The sequence below is a fragment of the Octopus sinensis genome, linkage group LG27, assembly GCF_006345805.1.
Source record: "Octopus sinensis linkage group LG27, ASM634580v1, whole genome shotgun sequence".
NCBI lineage: Eukaryota > Metazoa > Mollusca > Cephalopoda > Octopoda > Octopodidae > Octopus > Octopus sinensis.
Genome location: NC_043023.1, coordinates 18235837 through 18258336, shown reverse-complemented (window position 1 = coordinate 18258336; position 22500 = coordinate 18235837). Strand labels below are relative to the sequence as shown.

Here is a 22500-nt window from a genome sequence, read left to right as displayed (position 1 = left end):
TTTCAAGGTTGCTCACACCTTTCCAGAAGCAAGAACGCGTTGAGTGCTCGAGGATGAATTTGGAGATGTGCCAAGTAGATGAGTCAAAATTTTTCAAAAGACTGATCACACAGGATAAAACCTGGGTCTATCACTATGATCCATAGACCAAAGCCCAGTCAATGCAGTGAAAGCACCGTGACTCACCTCCTCCAAAGAAGGCAAGGGTGCAGCCCTCCGCTGACAAGGTTATGCTCACAGTCTTCTGGGACCAGGACGGAGTAGTGATGACAGATTTCCTGGCAAAGGGTACCACAATTACAGGAGCCTATTATGCTTCCCTTTTGAGGAAATTAAGAGAAGCTATCAAAATCGAGAAGCGGTGCAAGATCAGCAAAGGCATCCTCCTCCTGCAGGACAACGCTCCGGTCCACAACTCGCGTGTCGCCAGATCAGAAGCACAGGCGTGCAGCTATGAACTCCTCCCCTTGCACCCTCTCATTTTCACCTCTTCCCAGCCATGAAGTTGATTTTGAAAGGAAAGCGTTTCCCAGATGATGCAGCCTTGATTTCTGAAGTCACGTCGTGGTTAGAGGACAAAGCTGGGGTCTTCTACAAAAATGGTCTACAGAGCTGTATCAAACGATGTGAGAAATGCATAACTCTGGGTAGTTCCTATGTAGGAAAAGACTAATAACTGTGCCAAGTGTCGTTGCTCTACTGCTATGGGAAGTGGGTCAGGGGCATTACTTATTGCACGCCCCTCGTATATATATAGATATATATAATATATATATATTAAGTAATACTAAGAATAAGGGTTTCAAGTTGCCTTACCACATACCGAATTTAGAAATGCAGTCAAGGTTATAGCTATCTTCTACTAGGAGATCTAGTAAAACACATTTGGACTAGTGAATTGACTGCAATCTATCATACATGTCCCGGACGTACGTTTCGAAATCAAGTTTTAAGCTACGAATAAATATTAAATATTAAATAATACTAATTCTATCTACCGAAACTCTTTTCTCTTCAGCGTAGAATACTATACATAATGATTATAATATTGACTTTTGAATAGAAGGCATCTTATCACGAGCTAGAACCCGCAACTGGTATCACAGAATCAATTTGTAACTTGTGCCAACAGCCCCTTCCCAGTGTAGCCAGTGCTATGTCATCTACTGAGATAAAAACCCTTTAGCTACCCTTGACTGCTATTTCTAAATTCGGTATGTGGTAGGCAACTCGTTGCAAACCCTTATTGCGTCATTACTTAAATTTTCGAATGAGGCTTTTACATGCCAAGACTACTTGGTGTAATTGATAATCCAAATTAATTACACATTCATATATACGATACTATTTTATCTCATAGATGACATAGCATCTTGTTTCTACACGCGGTGGGGAGGGGCTGTTGGCACAATCGTTTCATTCACAAATTAATTCTGATACAGTTGCGTCTAGCTCGCTCTGATACTGAGTGGAGTCCTTCTGATCTCAAAATTCTATATAATCATTTATGATTATAGTATTCTACGCTGAAGAGAAAGAAGTTTCGGTAAGATAGAATTATTTATTATTTAATATTTAATATTAATATCGTATGCTTTCCTAAACTTGATTTCGAAACGTACGTCGTGGATCTAAAAAAATGTATGATAGATTGCAGTCAATTCATTCTCTGTGTTTGTGCCTAAATGCTGTTTTTACTGAGATCCCCTTTTTTATAGAAGAAATAGCTATAACCCTTTGACTGCTATTTCTAAATTCGGTATGTGTAAGCAACTCGTTGCTAACCCCTTATTGCTTATATACTTAAATTTCCTCGAATGAGGCTTTTACTGCCGAAGACTACTTGGTGTAATTGATAATTTTTCAAATTAATTAATTTCACCCTTCATTATATATATATATATATATATAGTATATTTCTTCAAAATGTAACCACATGTGAATCGTTGGCGATTCTATTCCTCTGTCTTCATTTCTATTAAACTTTCTTCTGTTTCTGAAGAAAAATCGTTGCTTGAAACGTTAAAGCATATGTAGAACTCCTTGGAGTAGTCCGTCCGCTTTGGTCCTCCCGTGACTCCCACCTCTCACCTGTGGTTCATCAATGCTATCTGCATGCAACATTATCCACACCCAGGCTCACGGCTTCCACAGGCTGGCTAAACCATGGTAAGGGTAGCACACGGCCTTTAACCATTGGTGGACTAGGGCTTGTCTATCTAAGGATGTGAACCGGTGGAGTGTGCTGAGGGAACCACTAGACAGGCTCAAAGGACTCGCAAACTTTGTGGAGGGTGAACTGCCACCTGTCTGTTGTTTTCTTAACTTCATCCTTCCACTGAAATCACAGAGGAAGGGACGAGAGAGTGAGCCAGATGCTATTGTGCAACCTTCCCTCACTTTAATCCATGTCACGCTCAGTTCAAGGGTCAGGTAAAATATTGGGTTGGTGCATAAATATTGCGGCTTCTTTCAACAAATATTATACAACAAAAACAATAAAAATACTTATCAAAAACATCTTTACATGACGGTCTGACCGTCTGTCAAGCGAACGGGAAGCAGTTATTGAAGTAGATGGTGAATATGCTCCGGAATAATCACTGAAAGATGTTTTTGTTACATGTTATTGATGTTGTTGAATAAAATTTGTTGAGAAAAGCAACAATAATTATGCACCAACCCAATATATGGACACACAAACACACACACAAGTCGGTCGGCAATGGCAAAGAGACGGATGGAACAATGGTTTGCCTATTCAGGAGAGAAACGTATGTGAGGACATCTGTATGGAACGCCGCTTCAGAGAGCATCGAGCGGGATGTGGAGGGAGAGAAAGGGACGGAGCGATGGCGAATGATGCCTATTATTAAAAAGAGTGAGAATAATATAAAATAGTGTTTATAACACATTATTGATAAATATCGAACATTGATCAATGGAATTAGTACAGTTTGCGACTGCACGTCACTGATTCGTTTTTTATTTCGCTTTTTCACATTTCCAATTCTTTACTTTTCCTTTCGCTCTGCCTGCAATCATCACACAGTTTGCGTGGTCGCTGGAGTGAAGGCAAGTGGCTTAGAGGTTAGGGGTATTCGGGTTAGATTTGGGGTGATATATTAATATATGCTGAGGTGGAAGAGAGAGGATTTTCTAAGTACCCTTAATTTTTTATATGAGTGACAACACAAAACTTTGATATACTTGGCTGTTATTTCTAGCATCACGTATGACCACCAATTGGATAAAATTCCTCCGGATGCTTCTTAAAGTCTCTTTCAATCTTTCATGAAAAGCAATGCGGAATATAGTGTACTGAACTGTTATTTCTAGCATATTACCCGACCACCTGTAGGATAATATATTTGAGAGACGCTTCGTCAAGTGTCCTGCTTTTATACAACAAAAACTTTATAAATTTCAAGGTGTTTGGTTGCTGTTTCACGAATGATGAAGGACAATAGAGGTGAGATTCTTTTATAAAAGTCGAAATGGTTTTGGGAGGGAAACAATGAGATTAAGGGAAAGAAAGAGAGTGAGACAGAGAGAGAGTAAAAGGAAGGAAAAAAAGAAAGAGAGTGAGAGAGAGAGAGAAAGGAAGAATGAAAAGAGAAAAAAAGAAGGAATGAAAGAAAAGAGCAGGGAAGGAATAAAGTATCATGATTCTGTATTAATGCAAGAAATGAGAGCGGGGGAGAGAAGGATAGAAAGAAAGAAAGAAGGGAAATGAAGGAAAGAAGGAGAGAAAGATAAGAGTAGGGCGAGAGGGAGAGAGAGAAAAAGGAGAAAAGGAAACGAAACGAAACAAGGACAATAAAAGGAAGAAAGAAGAAGAAAAGAAGCAAAGGAGAAGGAAAGATAAGAGCGATGAAAGAAAAAAGAATGAAGGGTAAGCAGAAGGAAATGAAAAACAGAAAGAAAGGCAAAGAAATAACGAAAATGAATGAATGAAAGGAAGAATGAAAGAAAGAAGGAATGAGATAAATGAAGGAAGAAAGAAAGACAGAAAGGGAAGAAAGAAAGAAAGAAAGAAAGAAAGAAGGAAAGAATGAGAGAAATAAAGGAAGTAAAAAAGAAAGGGAAGAAAGAAAGAAAGGAAGGAAGGAAAGAAGGAAATAATGAAGGAAAGAAGGAAGGAAAGAAAGGCAGTAAGGAAAGAAAGAAGGAAAGAAAGGCAGAAAGAAAGAAAGAAAGAAGGTAAAAAGGAAAGACAGAAAGAAAGAAAGAAAGGGAGAAAGTAAGAAAGAAAGGGAGAAAGGAAAGAAAGAAGGACAGAAGGAGAAAGAGGGAAAGATAGAAAGCATGAAGGGAAATAAAGAAAAAAGAAAGAAAGAAGGAAAAAAAGGAAAGAAAGTGAGAAAGATAGGAGCAGGGTGAGAGGGAGAGAGAGAAAAAGGAGAAAAGGGAAGGAAACGAAGCAACAACAAAAAAAGAAAGGAAGAAAAAGGAAAGAAGGAAAGAAGAAGGAAAGCTAAGAACGAGTAAAGAAAATAGAATGAAGGGTAAGAAGAAGGAAATGAAAAACTGAATGAAAAACAAAGAAATAACGAAAATGAAAGAAGGAAAGAAAGAAATTATGAAAGAAATGAAGAAAGAAAGAAAGGAAGAAAGAAAGAAAGGAAGAAAGTAAGAAAGAAATGAAGAAAGAAAAAAGAAAGAATGTACGAAAGAAAGTAGGAAAGAAAGAATGAAAGAATAAGAAAAGAGGAAAGAAAGAAAAAAGAAAGAGAGAAAGAAAGAATGAGAGAGAGATAGAGAGGAAGGCGACGTAATTCTGTAAAAATGATGAGAAGAAAGAGGGAGAGAGGGGGAGGAAGGAGGAGGGTTTAGAGAAATTAATGTTAAGAAGAGAGGAGAAGTATGAGATGAGAGACAAAGAGTAAAAAGGCGGAGCATTAATATATAATGTAATAGAGAGAGGGAAAGGGAGAGAGGGAGAAAGAGAGAGACAGACAACCAGAGACACGGAGACAGAGGGAGACATAAGAAGCGAGAGGGCGAAAGAGTGAGACTGAAATAGAGAAACGAAGAGAGCAAAGAGAGAGAAAGACAGACATATAGAAAGAGAGGGAGATGGAAAGGGAGGAGAAAGGGAAGGAAAGAAAGAGGTAAGAGAATGAGAGAATATTATATAAGGAGGTGGAGGGAGAGAGAGAATGATACATAGGTTTAGAAAGAGAGGGAGAGTGTGACGTGGGGCGGAGCGCAAAAGAGGTAGAGGGATAGTATGAGATATGAGGTGGTAAAGAAGGAGGGAGAGAGACAAAAAGTGAGGGAGGGGGAAGGAAACAGAGATGATGTATGAGATATATGCTTTGTGAGGAAGGGAGAGTAAGAGTTGAGAGAAAACGAGGGAGGCGGGAGGCGGGGTTAAACAATAACATAAATAAGTGACAGAGAGAGGAGTAGAGAAGGAGAGGGACTGATGTGTGTGATATGAGAGGGAGTCTATCATGTATTAGGGAAAGGAAGAGGGGAAGGATGAGGTATTAATACAGAATGAGGAAGGAGAGAGAGGAGTTTCGAAGTGTCCTTCATTTTCATATGAAACACAAAACCAAACTTTAACATACTTGGCTGTTATTTCTAGCATCACATTTGATCCCCAACTGGACTATATTTCCTTAGAATCTCCTTAAAGTGACATTCATAAAAACGATATAAAGTATAGTGTGGTGGGCTGTTATTTCTAGCAAGATAACAGACCACCAATACGTTTTATAGACGCTTCTTCACTTGGTTTCTCCTTCGAGGAAGAAGTCTGACCAGATCCGGGAAAAAGTTTTATAAATGCTTCTTAAATTGTCTTTCAATTTCGTATGAAAAACAAAGCAACTTTGAGTGTAGTGGGCTGTTATTTCTAGCATGATGTCAAACCACGTGTAGGACGATTCTTTGAATAAATGCTTCTTAAATTGTCCGTCAATGCCTCGACTATTTAATTTCCTCAATTAAGAACTACACAGTAATTTAGTAATTAATCGTTAGTTAAATAATTAGCTTCTGGTAAAATAATTAGCGAGAGAGAAATTTTAAGGTAAATCTGAAAATATAATTTATTTGTAAGAAAATAAGGTTTCTTAGGAATAAAAGGAGAGGAAGAGGGAGAGGGTAAGATATAAGGAGGTGGGGGAGGTAGAGAGAGAAAGAAAGGAAGAAAGAGTGAGAGAGAGAGAGAAAGGAAGAGAGAAAGAGAGATAGGGAAATCTAGGGAAGGGGAGGGGTATGTTAATGTATGAAATGGCAGAGAAAGAAAGAGAAAGAGTGTGTGTGTGAGAGAGGGGGGAATTGATATATACGTTTAGGAAGTGAGGGAGAGGATGAGGTGAACGATATAGCAAGGGAGGCGGGGTTGGTTAAAATGAATATATAATGAGGTTCTGAGAGAAAGGAGACAAAGAGGGAGAAGTGGGAGGATATGTTTCGTAGAGGAGGGGGAGAAAGAGTATGAAAATCCCTTAGAGAGGTACAGACAGATGGAATTAGGACTACAAGCAAGGGAGGGGGAAGCATTGGGTAATATATGAGGAGGTGGGAGACGGAAGCGAAGAGAAAGTGACAGACAAAGAGGGAGAGCGCGCTTATTGGAGGATTTAGTAATAGGGGAAGGGTATGAGTTAATAAACAACGCAAAATGGGCGGAGTCATTCGACACTTTACAACTTGGTGGGAGGTGTCAAAGCGTAAGAACAATAACTCTTATTGAATCCCTTTTCGCTTTAAATTGTATTTTTTTCTTGCGCAGAATTTGATGATTTCCAAAAATGATTTAATGTAAATAATAGATCGAAGTGTTTATAACACAATATCAATAAATATCGAACACTTTTCTATATCACTGATTCGTTTTCGTTTCGCTTCTTTTAATATTGCAATTCTTATCCCTTAAATTCCTCCTCGTAATCTTCACACTGCACCCTGCACCTATTGTGGATGCAGCTGCTAGAAATAGCAGTCAAACGTCGCATACTAAATGAAACCTCTTATTTCTTTAATTGCTTCAAAATTTATTTATTAAGTTGAGGAAAAAGTTCGTGCAGTGCGTTTGGTCTTTATTTTGAAGTATATTTGTTGCTTTTGAATAAATTGTTGCAGAAAAGAATCATTATTTTAACAGGACGTTTTGTCGTTCTGAGAGAATTACTTATTTCTGAATTCATGACACTCTTTCAAGTTCTTCACTCTCCACAGTTATATCATTGTCGTTACTTTCTGCAGTTTATTCCTCGATAGATTTGACAATTTCTCTATAGAGAATATATTTTGTCTTTAATTACAATATGCTTATTACTATCACAGTCTTTGAGCAGAACAAGATGAAGATCTCACTCATCACATTTGAAAGTTATTCTTTTGGTTTCAGAGAGTCAGTGATATAGTTCTCTCTTCTCTGTTTTTTCAAAACGTCCTTTTTATAAATAAGTTTATTGTTACAAATTAAATTTAAATTTGAATATGTTCCTCTTAGTTTACATAATCGGCGACTTATTGTTTTGTACAACTTTCAGGAAGAAAGATCATGTTTATTATATTTTTGTTGTGTTTTTACATCACATATAATGTTTGAATATTAGTTCATTCCAAGTTTATGGAGCTAAAAATTAGTAAGATATGTCAGCAATTTATTCAAAATAATTTGTCCAAAGTATGATACCATATAATTTGTTTCTAAACCAATAATTTCTAATAATAATTGCTTATCAATTTATGAAATAAAGATGGCGTAATTTAAATAATTTTATGTTAAATTTCAAAATAATCAGGTTTGTTCACCCGTATCACGTAAGAATCCAATAACAATTGGACAATACTTACGAGTTGCGTTTCACTAAATTTTCAAAATTTAAATTTATGGATTTTTATATGTACAATGGTGAAGTTTGACGTTTTGCTTAAAATCTAAAATAACTATTGAGTAACAATGATCATAAAGGTAGAATATAAAATAAAGAACATGCAACCATTGCCACATTGGGAAAACCTGCATTAAATCACTGCAGAACAAATAGAAACATCCATAGACACATCGTATATTACATAGAAATACTATTCTTATATGATACACTAGCAGAGAAAGCCACCTTTGCTCGGGATTAAAATAGCATTGTTTCGATATTATGAACCGATTTCATTCGGGTCTACTCGGGCAACATTTTCAAGATGAGGAATTCCTCCTCCTCCAAAAAAAAAACTTTTATTAAAAGTTGGCAATGTAAAAAAGCATGCCAAATGCTTAAACAGACTTTGAGAAGTGATTGAAGAAACCTCGCAGATGCAGATGTGAAGGGCAAAGAATGACGGGAAAATGCTGGAAAAATACAAAACACCAGGCTGGTCTCTGCACAAAACTGAAATAGTATAATACGACTGCACTTACAATGGCCATACTCGATAACGAGGAGACAGCCACCATGTATGTATGTATGTATGTATGTATGTATGTATGTATGTATGTATGTATGTATGTATGTTATTATCAAATTTTATATGTAGAGGGTGAGCCGGATTCTAACCTAGATTCAATGTTCCTTCATTGGAATTTCAACATCACAGAGTACATTTGCATGTATGTATGATAATATTAGCCGTATTTGAAATTAGTACACGTGCAGATTTGTATATTTGGTTTTGTGTATGTATTCACATGCATATATTTAAATGATAAATTTCTGAAAACATTTAGATTTTAAGAGATCCAGTGGTGACCTGGATCTGTAGATTTCGAATCAGCTTTTTCCCTTCTAGTTTTGGGAAGCTTAATTTCTCGGGATTAGACAGTGTGTTGCATATCCCAGTCCTCCAATAATTACAGATTACAAGTTCAAGTCTATACGTTAACTTATAATATAGGACGTGTAACTGTAGATTTCTCAAGAGTTCAAGAATTCTTTTTATGATCTTTAGATTTATGTTAACATCCGCTGGTCAGCTCATTTCCACAGCTGTACACAGATTGTCTTCCCTGAGTCAATTCTTCTCTGTCACGTCGATTATGGTCACATTTTATTGAGGATTTCACTGGGACATTTCAAAAATACTCCTTCTTATTAGCGACTATAGCTTCTACTATCGTGTGGGTTCTCACTATATATGTATGTATGTATTATGAATCTTTATGTGTGTGTGTGAGTGTGATTTGTTGAGGCATCACATCACAAAAGCAAAATAATGCTTATCGTTTAGAGAGAAAGCTAGAGAAAGTGAAAGAAAGAGAGTAATATATAATACTTTGAGAAAGGAAGGGATGTTGTTTTTTCCATTTGACTTAACATTTAGAACACGCAAACACACAAACACAAACACACACACATACACGCTTATCCGCACATATAGTGAGATGAGGTATTTCTTTCAGTTTCCGGCTATCGAATTCACTCAAAAGTCCCAGGTCGGCCGGAGGTTATAGCGGGAGATTCTCGTCCATGTTGCGACGCAGTGGGACTGAACCCAAAACTATGCGTTTGGGTAGCAAGCTTCATACATGTGCGTGGGTATAAATGTATACACATGCATATACATAGATATAATATTAATATATATGTATATATGTCTGTAATTCCTTGGTGATCTAAACGAATAGATACGCTGACAAAGTGCTATATTCGATTACCGTTACTTTCCAATTTCACATCTGAGGCTGGAGCTAGGGATCCGTGTTAGGCTTCTGAGTTAGCTGGTCTATATTAATTAGAAGAAAAAGGACAACACAAATCAAGGCAGCGAGGGTATCTCAAGTACTTCATCGAAGTGCGAACTTACGTCCCTACCCTCTCAAAAAGGTTGTGCTGTGAACATTATACTCCTCTCTGTATTCTCTAGTTCAGTTGTCAGTAAGGAGAAATAAAACGTCAGAAACAGATACGTAAGTTAAGAGAATAATTTGAAAATTAAATGTGAAAAATTAAGAACTAAATATTAAAAAGTAACAATTAAAAAGATTATTTCTGCTTGTGAACTTTTAAGAAAGAGTGAAAGATTATAGATGAAAGGAAAAGAAAAGAACTGAAGTTAAATATTCTTTGTGACCACGCGGAACCTAGAATTCATTCTATTTAATTAATAGCCATTAATTCTATAATTTTCGTTGCTTTTGCAACCTTGGCAATGGATGTTGACAATGTTGCAAAAGCAAAGAAAATTTTAGAAGAAAAATTATAAATAATGAATGAGTGGAATCAAACCTGTGTGTGTGTTAGAATATAAGGTATCAAAACAATACGATTCATCTGGACACGACAGTATACACACACACACACACACACACACACACACGCACACACATATATATATATATATTTATTTATATAGATAGATATATATATACAGAGAGAGAGAGACAGACAGACAGACACAGACATAAGGAAAATAAGATAAGGTAGAAAATGCAAAGAATAACTTTATCATGAAATACATTTTGTAACGGGTAGCACCGCTTTCTGTCTTTTCGACTTTTTCAGCTAAGAGTAGAAATAGGTGAATATTAATCAAGAAAGCCAATTAAATCAAAGAAAAATTAAATGAAATGTTTTGCAAATATTTTCATAATCTTCAAATAGGTAAGACATTTCCTTTTTTCTCTCACTTTCTCTTCATTTAATTTAACTTAATTTTTGCTTCAATTTAATTTTTTCTTCTTCATTTATACCCTAACAACACATGGTTCCGGGTTCAGTCCCACTGCGTGGCACCTTGGGCAAGTGACTTCTACTATAGCCTCATGCCGACCAAGGCCTTGTGAGTGGATTTGGTGGACGTAAGCTGAAAGAAGCCTGCCGTATATATATATATATATATATATATATATGTGTGTGTGTGTGTGTGTGTGTGTGTGTGCGCGTGTTTGTGTGTGTTTGTTTGTTTCTACCTCCAACATCGATTGACAACCGATATTGGTGTGTTTTCGTCCCCGTAACTTAGTGGTTCGGCAATAGAATCTGATAGAATATGTACTAGGATAACAAAGGTTAAGTGCTAGGATCGATTTGCTCGACTAAAGGTGCTCCAGCACGGCCGCAGCCAAATGACTGAAACAATTTAAAGAATAAGAGAACCTATATTTTACTCTTAGTCAAAATAAGTCGAAAAGACAGAAACAAGTACTAACTGTTACAAAATGAATTTCATGATAACATTTTTTAGAATTTTTTTCGTTGTCTTATTTTCCTTGAACACATCAACTCGTGTGTCACTTTTCAACATTATACATATATATTCCCTTATTCTTTTACTTGTTTCAGCTATTTGACAGCGACCAGGCTGGAGCACCGGCTTAAGTCAAACAAATTGACCCTAGGGTTTATGCTTTCTAATCCTAGTACTTATTCTATCGGGTCCTTTTGCCGAACCGCTAAGTTACGGGGACGTAAACACACTAAGATCGGTGGCAAGCGATGATGGATACACAAATACATACATACAGGCATACATATGTACATATATATTCATACAGATATATATATATATATATATATATATATATATATAGATAGATAGATAGATAGATAGATAGATAGATAGATAGATAGATAGATAGATATACTAACAGAGATACCCGGCGTTGCCCGGTTTCATTCAATTGAAGAATTAGATTTTTCTGTTACATATATATGGATACACACACACACGCAGGCACACATATATGTATATTAATATAAATACATGAAAGTACATGAAGCTTGTTAAAAAAAGGGGAATCAAATATATACCTCCTGGCTTTTGAGATTATAACACCATGTTGTAAACCTTGTTCATTGTTTTTTCCTTGTGGAGCATATACAAAAAGTTTTCTTTTGGTTCCTACTCTTGAGCAGCCAACATACAGTTGCCCATGCGAGAGGCAGGGCTCTTCCAAGACAAGACCAGCGACAGAGAGGGTTTGACCCTGAGATTTGTTAATGGACATGGCAAAGCTGACACGAAGGGGGAATTGCAGTCTTCTGAATGTAAATGGAATTTCTGCTCCTGATGGAGTAAGAGGAATTCTTGGAATAAAGACGTCATCACATTTTCCACATCCAGAAAGAATGATCGCCTCGATAACGTGTGACATCATTTTCTTTATCACCAGTCGCGTTCCATGCAAAGTCTTAGTGGTTTCAGATTGCGGAGTAGCATTACAGGAGTTCCAGCTTTAAGTGCTAATATGTGTGGAGGAAGTCCAGGAGGCTCCAGTGAATTGAGAAATTCAGGAGGATAGTTCACAACTTCATTTATATCTGGAATTGTATCAACAGCCTTGTAAGTGTGTATAGTGTCGGGAAGAGAATACATTAGCTGTTGATTAATTTTGTTAACAGCGACGTTTTTTGGAGCTAATATTGCTCTTTCACACAGCCAATTGTGATTTTGTTAGTTTTGTGTGAAGTTGGGAAAAGGCTTTGTTTTTGAGGTCATCTAAATTAACAACAGAGGAAAATGACCACACTTCCATTTGTCCTGCAGCATCGAGAGGCATCTTGCCTTCACCAAGCGTCAAACAATTCTGTGCAAACTTTGTGGACATTTTGTCGCCGTGTAGCTGAGCTCTCATGTTAGTGGTGAGACTGAGGATTGTAACATGATGCGACAGGGTTGAGGACTTTAGGCATGCTTGGACTTCACCTGCTCTAGTGCCTTTCGGAATGACAGGAAGCGTTTGCCTGAAATCACCTGACAACAGCAGCGTTACACCTCCCATTGGAGCCTGACAGTCTCAGATGTCTTTCAGAGCTCTATCTAATGCTTCCAAAGCTCCCTTGTTAGCCATAGTGCACTCATCCCAGACAATTAGATGACACATTTTAAGTACTTGTCCCTGATCTGAGCTTTTGTTGATGTTTTGGTTGAAGACATTTCGGATGCTGCTAAATTGATAGGGAGTTTAAAAGTTGAGTGTGCTGTCCTGCCACCGGGTAACAAAGTAGCTGCAATGCCAGAGGAGGCTACAGCTACTGCAATGTCCTGATGCTGCCTAACCTCTGCAAGGAAAAGCTTTCTAATAAATGTTTTTTCCTGTCCCTTCAGGAGCATCGAGGAAGAAGATTCGTCCCTCGCGTTGGCGTACACTGTTAAGAATAATTCTGTAGGCCTGCAGCTGGTCCGGAAGTAGTTAAGGCTCATTTTCAACAATGTACTTTGAAAGCGCTTGAGTGTCGTAGGTTGTTTCACGAATGACAGCAGTGGGAAGGCTATTTGACCCTGACCTGAATGCTTATGGCAGGCCATACGTCGACAATTCCTTTCCACCCAGTTTAGCAATTCTGTATTCAATGTCAATGAGTGTTTTGTTATAGATTTCATTGCTGATACCCTGCATGTCAGGATAGAACAGTTGAGCTTGGCGCTGAAAGTCTTCAGCCAGATTGTCTCTATATTTGAGCCATAGAGTGGCCGGATCACACAGTTCGCATGCCTGTAGTAATACTGCAAATAGTGCCCTGAGACTTTTAGGTGATTGTGATAAAGCAGCCTTTCCTAAAGTTGCATCCCATTGTGCACCATTTTCTAACAGACCTTGTCGATAACAGGCTTCTCTGTATGTTGTGCAGACATATCCAGAACGTTGGCGCTCTGACCTCATGCAGTAGTAGAAGAACGTAGAAGCACTCTTGTTGAGTGGGATGCACTGTGTATACTTGCCCAAGGCAAGTGTGAAACTTAATGCCAGGGTATCCATGAACATTTGACCTGCTTTCCGTGGGGCCATTTTTTTCTATTCCAAGTGTAGCACGATGGAATCTGTGGATACAGCAAAGTTTGAGCGAATGGATCCACTTGACAAAGCTTGAAGAATGCAGTGAGTGTACTATCCCTTGGTTCCTCTGCCAACAGGGAAGCATTAGCATCGGTGAAGAACACTCTTTGACCATTTTCCAGGTGCACAGCAAGCTGTTGAATGGCGGGGTGTCGTTGGTGAATTGGAAATCCAAAGATGCGCCAGAAAGCCTCGTTGCTACTTATGTACCGTCCCACCTGATAATGCGTCGCCTCATCCTTGCAGTATTCTTGTTGAAGTCCAAACATTGCAGCGTCGGAACCCTTGTTTACATATTTTCAAACGTACTTGATGGATTTAACGGAGTTGGAAAACTCAACGTTGATGTGGGCATTGAAAGTCTTTGACAGGAGTGGGCAGTATGGAACAATCCATCTATTATCAATATCGTGCTGTCCGATAGTTGCTGTGAAACCTCCGTCTTCTGGTTTTCTGCGTCTATATGATGGATACCCATCAGCACCTGTCTGAGTTTCTTGTAGGAACCTCCTTGGTAATCTTTTTGAACATATGCTGTCCTTCAAGCATGGTGTGTTTATGTTGAATCCACGCCCACATGGACCATGCACCATGTTTGCTTTAACTATTTCGTACAGCTCTTTGTCTAAAGCTGGATCATGAAGCTCTGCAGAGATTATCTTGTCGATGTCATTGGAATTGATCTTCGCTGAGAGCCACAGCAGGATATGAGCATGTGGAAGGCCCCTTTTTTGCCACTCGATTGTGTACATGTCACATTGTATAGGGCCCAAGACTTGCCCTTTTTGTATGAGGCCTATGAGAGAGATTAACTTCAGATGGAAAACTCAGGCGTTGAGATTCCGGTTCAAATGTAAGGCAGGTTTGAAAGTGTTCCCAACAGTTATTAGTTGTAGTGGTAGAGTGTTTATGCCGAATATGTACGTATACAAGTATATATATATATATATATGTGTGTGTGTGTGTGTGTGTGTGCCTGTATATATGTACAAAATCCTCTGAGAATGCTTTTGTTGGTCTGAGGCTACAGCAGAAGACACATGCCAAGTCACCACACAGTGGGACTGAACCCAGGACCATGTGTTTCGAACGTAGTTTGTTACCACACAGCCACACCTGCCCCTATGTATGTGTGTGTGTGTGCGTGCGTATGTGTGTATGGGTAGATATAGTATGCATGTATATGTATATATATATATGTGTACATATTACATGTACATCTATATATGTATATACATCTACACATAAAATACAAAATACAAAGTTATATCTTGATATCGCTAGTGATAACAGTACTCAATATATATAACAGACTGGTATTGTAGGCCCGTCTCTTGCAATTTCGATCAATTGGATCTTGTCCTCCCTCTTGTATAGAAGTGTACGGCTGCAGCGAAATTCATTTCTTCTATCGAAGGCATTTTAACAAAAATGCTTCGGCAAAGACGGTGAAAATATTGTCAATTTCCCCAAACAGGGACACAATTCAGTTTTTAAACCATAACCAAAGCCCCTTCTCCGAAAAGGCGAGGGTTAAGGTTTACAATTATTTAACAAATGCCACGCAACAACGTTTCCCTGACGAGGAACCAACAAACGTGATTACAATAGTCAAACAGTAATAATAATAACAATAAACCTTTTAATTTTATCCTCATTTATGTGAAACCACTTATTCAAGTTCAAGTCATTGATGCAATTTTATACGAATTGCTAATACACACACACACACATAATAAGGGTGAAAAATTAAATATTAATTTGATTAATATGAATTGAAAACCAGTGGTGTAGCATATAGGACCATAGCGGATCTTCGTCTAGCAAAAAGGTTGACCACTATCAATGGTTCATCCCTGTTGTATAATACTTTCACTTTAATAGTTTCAGTATTATAATGAAAGTGCCTGCATTACAAAAGAGAGACGTCTTTGTTTCCCTTTTAACACGTAATACTGAAATAATGGAGAAGATATGATATTGCTGTGGGGTCACCCTAGGGAAAAAGTTAAGATATTTTGCCGATGGCACTCCCCGGACCTTAAGTAAGGCATGTGTAAAATTTGATTGAAATTGGTTGTGTAGATCTGAAGTTTAAGGGAAACACACAGACAGACAGACAGACACACATACTCAGTTTTATATATAGAGAGATAACATATGATATATATTATTATAATATGTTATATTAAATATATTATATATATTATAATACTAGCATAATGACCCGTCGTTGCCCGGTCATAGTGCTAGTACTTGTATATATGTGTATATATATGTGTACATATTACATGTACATCTATACATATACATATACACATAAAATACAAAATACAAAGTTATATCTTTATATCGCTAGTGATAACAGTACTCAAAATATATAACAAACTGGAATTGTAGGCCCGTCTCTTGCAATTTCGATCAATTATATCTTGATCTCCCTCTTGTATAGAAGTGTGGCTACAATCCAGCCTACCTCTACTTCTGGGGGGGGGGCATTTTAAAATTTTATCCGGGACGTACTACTTCCCAGATATAAAGGCAAAAATAAAATATTTCCACTTTGCAAGGTTCAAGTCGAGTACTCCCTTGCACGCTCCGTTGACTCGAACCTTGCTTCTACTGTGGCGAACTTACCGCCTCTAGTTAGATATCTTTCATAGTCGCAGCAAGACACTTTGGATGGTGCTTTCCTCCAGGTATCCAAATCTTTTTTTTTCTCTACATTGTATACTTTATAGACAATAGTCTTTTCTTTAATTTAATTTCGTATTTCATTTGGTGGTGTTATCCTAGATACACCGTCTTTGTCGGTAATTAATCCATATTTCTTCCATTTTAATTTCAATGACTTCGCGCCCACCGACGGCTGCAGCGAAATTCACTTTTGGACTTTCTTCTATCGAAGGCATTCTAACAAAAATGCTTCCGTGTAAACGGAGAAAGTATTGTCAATTTCCCCAAGCAGGGACACAATTCAATTTTTAAACAATGACCAAAGCTCCTTCTCCCAGTTTACAATTATTTAACAAATGCAACACAACAATGTTTCCTTTACGAGGAACCAACAAACGTGATAACAATAGTTAAACAGTAATAATAATAACAACAAACTTTACGATGAAACAGAAAGCAGTAAGCAGTTGAAGCTTTGGTCCTTTATGTATAAGAAATAAACCAATAGCAGTACTCTGTAGGAGTGGCTGTTCCAGAAAACAGATATTACATACAGCCAAACTTCATATAGATACTTAATGCTAGCTAATTAGCAGATAATCTAAAAAAAAGCACAGCTCCATCTGGACTATTCCATTTCTGCACGCTAATTTTATTTTTAATTTATTCCTATTCATGTGAAACCACTTATTCAAGTTCAAGTCATTGATGCAATTTTATACCAATTGCTATTTTACTTTTGTTATGTTACGATTATATTATACTTTAGTTTGATTTTAAGTATTACTTACTACATATAATTCAATGGTTATTATTATTTTCATTGTTAAAGTGAAAGTATCTGACAGAAAATAGAGAAATGTTTTTGTTTCACTTTTAACACGTAATACTGAAATAGTGGAGAAAATATGGTATTGCTATGGGCTCGCTCTAGGCAAGAAGTTGAACTTTTTTTGCCCATGAAACTACATGGACCCTAAGTAAGGCATGTGTAAAATGTGAATGAAATTGGTTCTGTAGTTCTCAAATTTTTGGGAATCGCAGTGGAGAAGATATGATATTGCTGTGGGGTCGCCCTAGGGAAAAAGTTAAGAATTTTTGCCGATGACACTCCCCGTACCCTAAGTAAGGCATGTGTAAAATTTGAATGAAATTGGTTGTGTAGTTCTCAAGTTTTAGGGAAACACACAGACAGACAGACAGACAGACACACATTCTAAGTTTCATATATAGAGAGATACATCTGTAAATGTAATATGTGACAAGTATTCGGTAGCCAAGATAAAACTCCGAATTTCGGATGCCGAGGTGGAATTCCACGCTACCATCTATTCAGTTATACGGCCAACGGATAACTGAAGAGATGGTGACGTGGATTTTAGTGGAGTAATTAGTAACTGACGAAATCACTCTGTCTGTCTGTCTGACTGTCTGTCTCTCTCTCTCTCTCTCCCCATGCGTTATTTGAACTTACAGTAGAATATAACGATGTTTCAAATAAAAACAAAACATATTGTATTAAGAAACCACATTTACTTCTTCGTTAATAAAAGTTAAAGATTATATTGAAAATTAGTAGTGAAAATTGGCAGTTAGAAATTATCTATAGAATTACAAATCAAACCATATGATGTTAGATTTTGTGAGTTACAGAAAATAAGAAGGTTTAAAGTACATTTCAGTTTATAAAGTGTTTAAGTTTCGTAGTGTTGTATTGATAGATAAAAATGAAGTTCTCTTTTATGCAAGCATGTTTAATGTAATATATGAAGAAAAGAAGATTCTCAAAGACATAAATTTTTTATATTCTTAATTATGTTCTCTTCTCTGCTGTTCCAACATCTGTTTTATTACCAGAATTTGAACCTGGAAACACAATGAGAAAAACTTGTATAAAATAAAGTAAAATAACCCAAGCCCTTATGTTTTATATATAACCCCAATTGTCATCTGCTATTTCCCCATACGTTAAACATATGAATTATAGAAGAATCATACACAATTTATATTCAAAGACATAATTTACATTAATTACAGAAACTAGTATTGAGAATTTAATTATGAGGAATATGATGTACAATCCTGACAATATTGGTTCAGGAATATCTTCCAGAAAAACTGGGCAAGTTGAGAGGGAAAATATGAGAAACTTCTTAGTTCTATTCTGTGGATGTATGTTTTACATATATCTATCTATGGCACAGTGAAGACTTTACATTGTTCTGTTTATGGCTGTGTTTAAATTTCATGCACAATTATCTATAGAAATATAACGGGGGAGCACTCCGTCGGTTACGACGACGAGGGTCCCAGCTGATACGATCAACGGAACAGCTTGCTCGTGAAATTAATGTGCAAGTGGCTGAGGACTACACAGACACTTGTAAACATTAACGCAGTTCTTAGGGAGATTCAGCCTTACACAGAATGTGACAAATCCGGCCCCTTTGAAATACAGGTACAACTGATTTTTGTCAGCTGATTGGACTGGGGCAACATGGAATAAAATCTTGCTCAAGGTCGCAACGCCTCGCCAGGGATTGAACTCATGTCCTTACGATCGTGAGCAAAGTACCCAAACCACTAAGCCACGCGTCTTCTATCTCCCCCACTCTATCTCTCTCTCTTTCCCTCTCTCTCTCTCTCTCTATCTATATATATATATGTATACAGGTGCAGGAGTGGCTGTGTGGTATGTAGCTTGCTAACCAACCACATGGTTCCGGGTTCTGTCCCACTGCATGGCATCTAAGGGCAAGTGTCTTCTGCTATAGCCCCGGGCCGACCAATGCTTTGTGAGTGGATTTGGTAGACGGAAACTGAAAGAAGCCTGTCGTATATATGTATATATATATATATGTGTGTGTGTGTGTGCGTTTGTGTGTCTGTGTTTGTCCCCCTAGCATTGCTTGACAACCGATGCTGGTGTGTTTACGTCCCCGTCACTTAGCGGTTCGGCAAAAGAGACCGATAGAATAAGTACTGGGCTTACAAAGAGTAAGTCCCGGGGTCGATTTGCACGACTAAAGGCGGTGCTCTAACATGGCCGTAGTCAAATGACTGAAAGAAGTAAAAAAAAAGATATATATATATATATATATATATATATATATAGATACAGGGTGCAAGGGTTGAATTCTCGGCGTTTTATATTTTTCTAATTTAGCGCATTTTTGTCCTAGATTTTGTCGACTGAGCATTAAAGTAGGTTCAGTTAGTGATTACAACACAATTCACGCACCCGGGAACTTTGGAAACGACATGCTGTTCTGCCTGGCATTCGCCCCGGAAGTTCCAGTAGTAACATTTACCCAGAGTTGTCATTCAGTCAACATCATGGTGTTTGGAGTGATCACTAGTGATGGCGAAGTTATGCCTCCATTTGTCTTCTGGCACGGCCTCAAGTATCTGTAGAAGTTAGTGATACCTTGTGTAAAAAGCGCAGTTGCTGGAAGACTCTCCATGTCTGGCAACAGGACTCTGCATCTTGTCGCACAAACAGAACCCAGTAATGGATGTCAGGAAATTTATGCGACCACATCACCCCTACCATCTGGCCGTCTAACGTCCCAGATTGCAGCCCACTTGATTATTATGTGTGGGGCGCAGTTGAGTGACGGATCAACAAAACTCCCTGTCACACCAAAGATGAACTGAAGGCAAGGATTATGGCAGCATTCACCAACTTAACAAGGCGACCGTCCAGAAGAGTTGCAGGCGATTTTGAAGTCATCTGGAGACCGTCGTTGAAGCCAATGGCGAATTTGTTGAATAGATTGGGTCTTTCAAAATATTTGTATGTAATTCTGGTGATTATCAGTTAAAATGATGTGTCCGTATTATTTTCATTTTTGCCTAATTTAGAAGATAGCTTAAACATCTCAACCTGTATGCACATACATACACACTCACACATACATATAAACATACATATATATACATAATAAAATAACGATTTTATCAAGTAGCCAGCTTGGAAAAAATAACCTTCAAAGGTGATAATTATATGGACAGTTAAGGTGGTTTTAGAGTCAGATCATAGCTGCTACTTTCAGCATGCTGGTATCTCGTAGATACCCTAATTTATAATTTACATATATACATACACACACATATATACATATATATATATATATATATATATATATATATATATATATATATATATATATATATATATATATAATATATATATATATATGTATGTATATATGTGTGTGTGTGTATATGAAAGAAAAAGGTGTTCAGAATGCTTGATGTTTGTAAAAAATATATATTTATTTACATATCATATATTATTTCTTCATATTAGCGCTGGTGAAACTACAGGAGTAGTTGGAAGCGCTAATATGAAGAAATAATATGTGATATGTAAATAAATATATATTTTTCTAACCATCCAGCATTCTGAACACCTTTTTTCTTTCAAATGTACTAAATCTGTACATCACCCCAAATACTTCTAACACACACACACACACACACACACACATATATATATATATATATATATATATATATATATATATACATACAGATGATTACGATGTTGACAATGGTTTATGTTGGTGTTTGTGATTAGCCCCAATGTGACATATCGGTTTTGGTTATGGTAGTGGTAGAAATAAGAAATATAAAATTGCACTCACTTTTATTGGCTCTCATTGCATATGAGGAAATGGCATCTCTGGCATCTTTCTTGTATATACAGTAGAATATGAAGATAAACATTCCGAGAAGGATATTGAAGATAATGAAGAGTATGTGAAACACTCCAACTCCTTCTTCCTCAGCGATGAATGCTATGACCCAAGATAACACGAACAAGATGGTCACACTAAAGATGCCAAAAACACGCATTTTCTTTATTTCGTGTTCAGACTGCTCGTCACTTTTCTTTGAGCTACGTCGACAGATAGCGAGAAAAATCACGATAAAGTTGAAGAGGAGAATGGCCACCACAGGAGCCAGGAAAGCGACGTAGAAAGACACCTTGGATAGCCAGCAGCTAAAAAGAGATAGGGAATTAATTAACAACGGAAATTTAACAAATGTCCAGTTAATAAAATGAGATGATTTTGATCTGAAACAAAACGAAATATCATGCGCAATCTTGCCGTATTTCACATTAACTAAGGTATTCATAAAAAAAAAACTTCAGTATCAAGACAATTTAAAACGCACACAAACACATATTGTCACATAGTGCCTACAGAAACCACTTTATATAAATGTATGCATACATATATATATATATATATATATATATATATATATATATATAGATATATATATATATATAGATATATATATACGTTTGTATATTTGTTGTGCAAGATTTTTTTATGTGAGGTCGTCTGTTGAAACAGATATTGTTATATTTCGGAATGGTCATTTTGCCAGTTTAGCCAATAGAAACACACGCACTATATATTCGGTGTTATTTCGCTTCAGTGTTATTTATTTTTTACATTAATCTTAATCTTATTTCTGCCAGAGTTCTTTCGTCACACTCCTGTGACCGCATCAGTGGTCCTTTGTTTTCTTCTTTCTTATTTGTGTCTCTCCTTACTAACCGTCAGCCATTTTGTATTTTTATTGTATGTCTTCATTTGCGCATGCTTATATCTCTATGTGCGTCTATGTTTATTTAGTGTGTGGGGGGGATGCCTGTAATATTTGTATCTTCTGTTTATATACGTGCATGTAATTTGTTTTTGTTGTTGTTTTTGTTTATTCTTATTTTGTTCATGTGTTTACATCCACTTATTATTATCGTTACATATGCTTGTATGTATGTATGTATAACAACAATACTATATATATCACCATGACCGACCAGGCTATCAGATGTTGCTACACATCACTGGTCACAATGCGCTTCGCATTGTTTTAGCCTCCAAATGATGCCACACCGCTGGCTAAGCGAGCAGGCCAACAGAAGAAAGAGTGAGAGAAAGTTGTGGCGAAAGAGTAGATCAGGGGTCGCCACCCCCTGCCGGAGCCTCGTGGAGCTTTAGGTGTTTTCACTCAATAAACACTCACAACGCCCGGTCTGGGAATCGAAACCGCGTTCCTACAACCGT

General features: G+C 37.2%; 2 protein-coding genes across 8 annotated transcripts in view; both read right to left on the bottom strand.

The window, feature by feature from the left end:
• The window catches only part of LOC115225268 (adhesion G-protein coupled receptor G6-like), a 1160637-nt gene that overhangs the window by 466261 nt on the left and 671876 nt on the right, over window positions 1-22500 (bottom strand). The window contains exon 28 of the mRNA XM_036513960.1: window positions 21064-21422. Coding sequence (XP_036369853.1) covers window positions 21064-21422 — 359 coding nt within the window. The remainder of the gene's footprint in view (window positions 1-21063; window positions 21423-22500) is intronic.
• LOC115225305 (slit homolog 1 protein) overlaps window positions 1-22500 on the bottom strand; it is a 514782-nt gene that overhangs the window by 452992 nt on the left and 39290 nt on the right. The window lies entirely within an intron of this gene.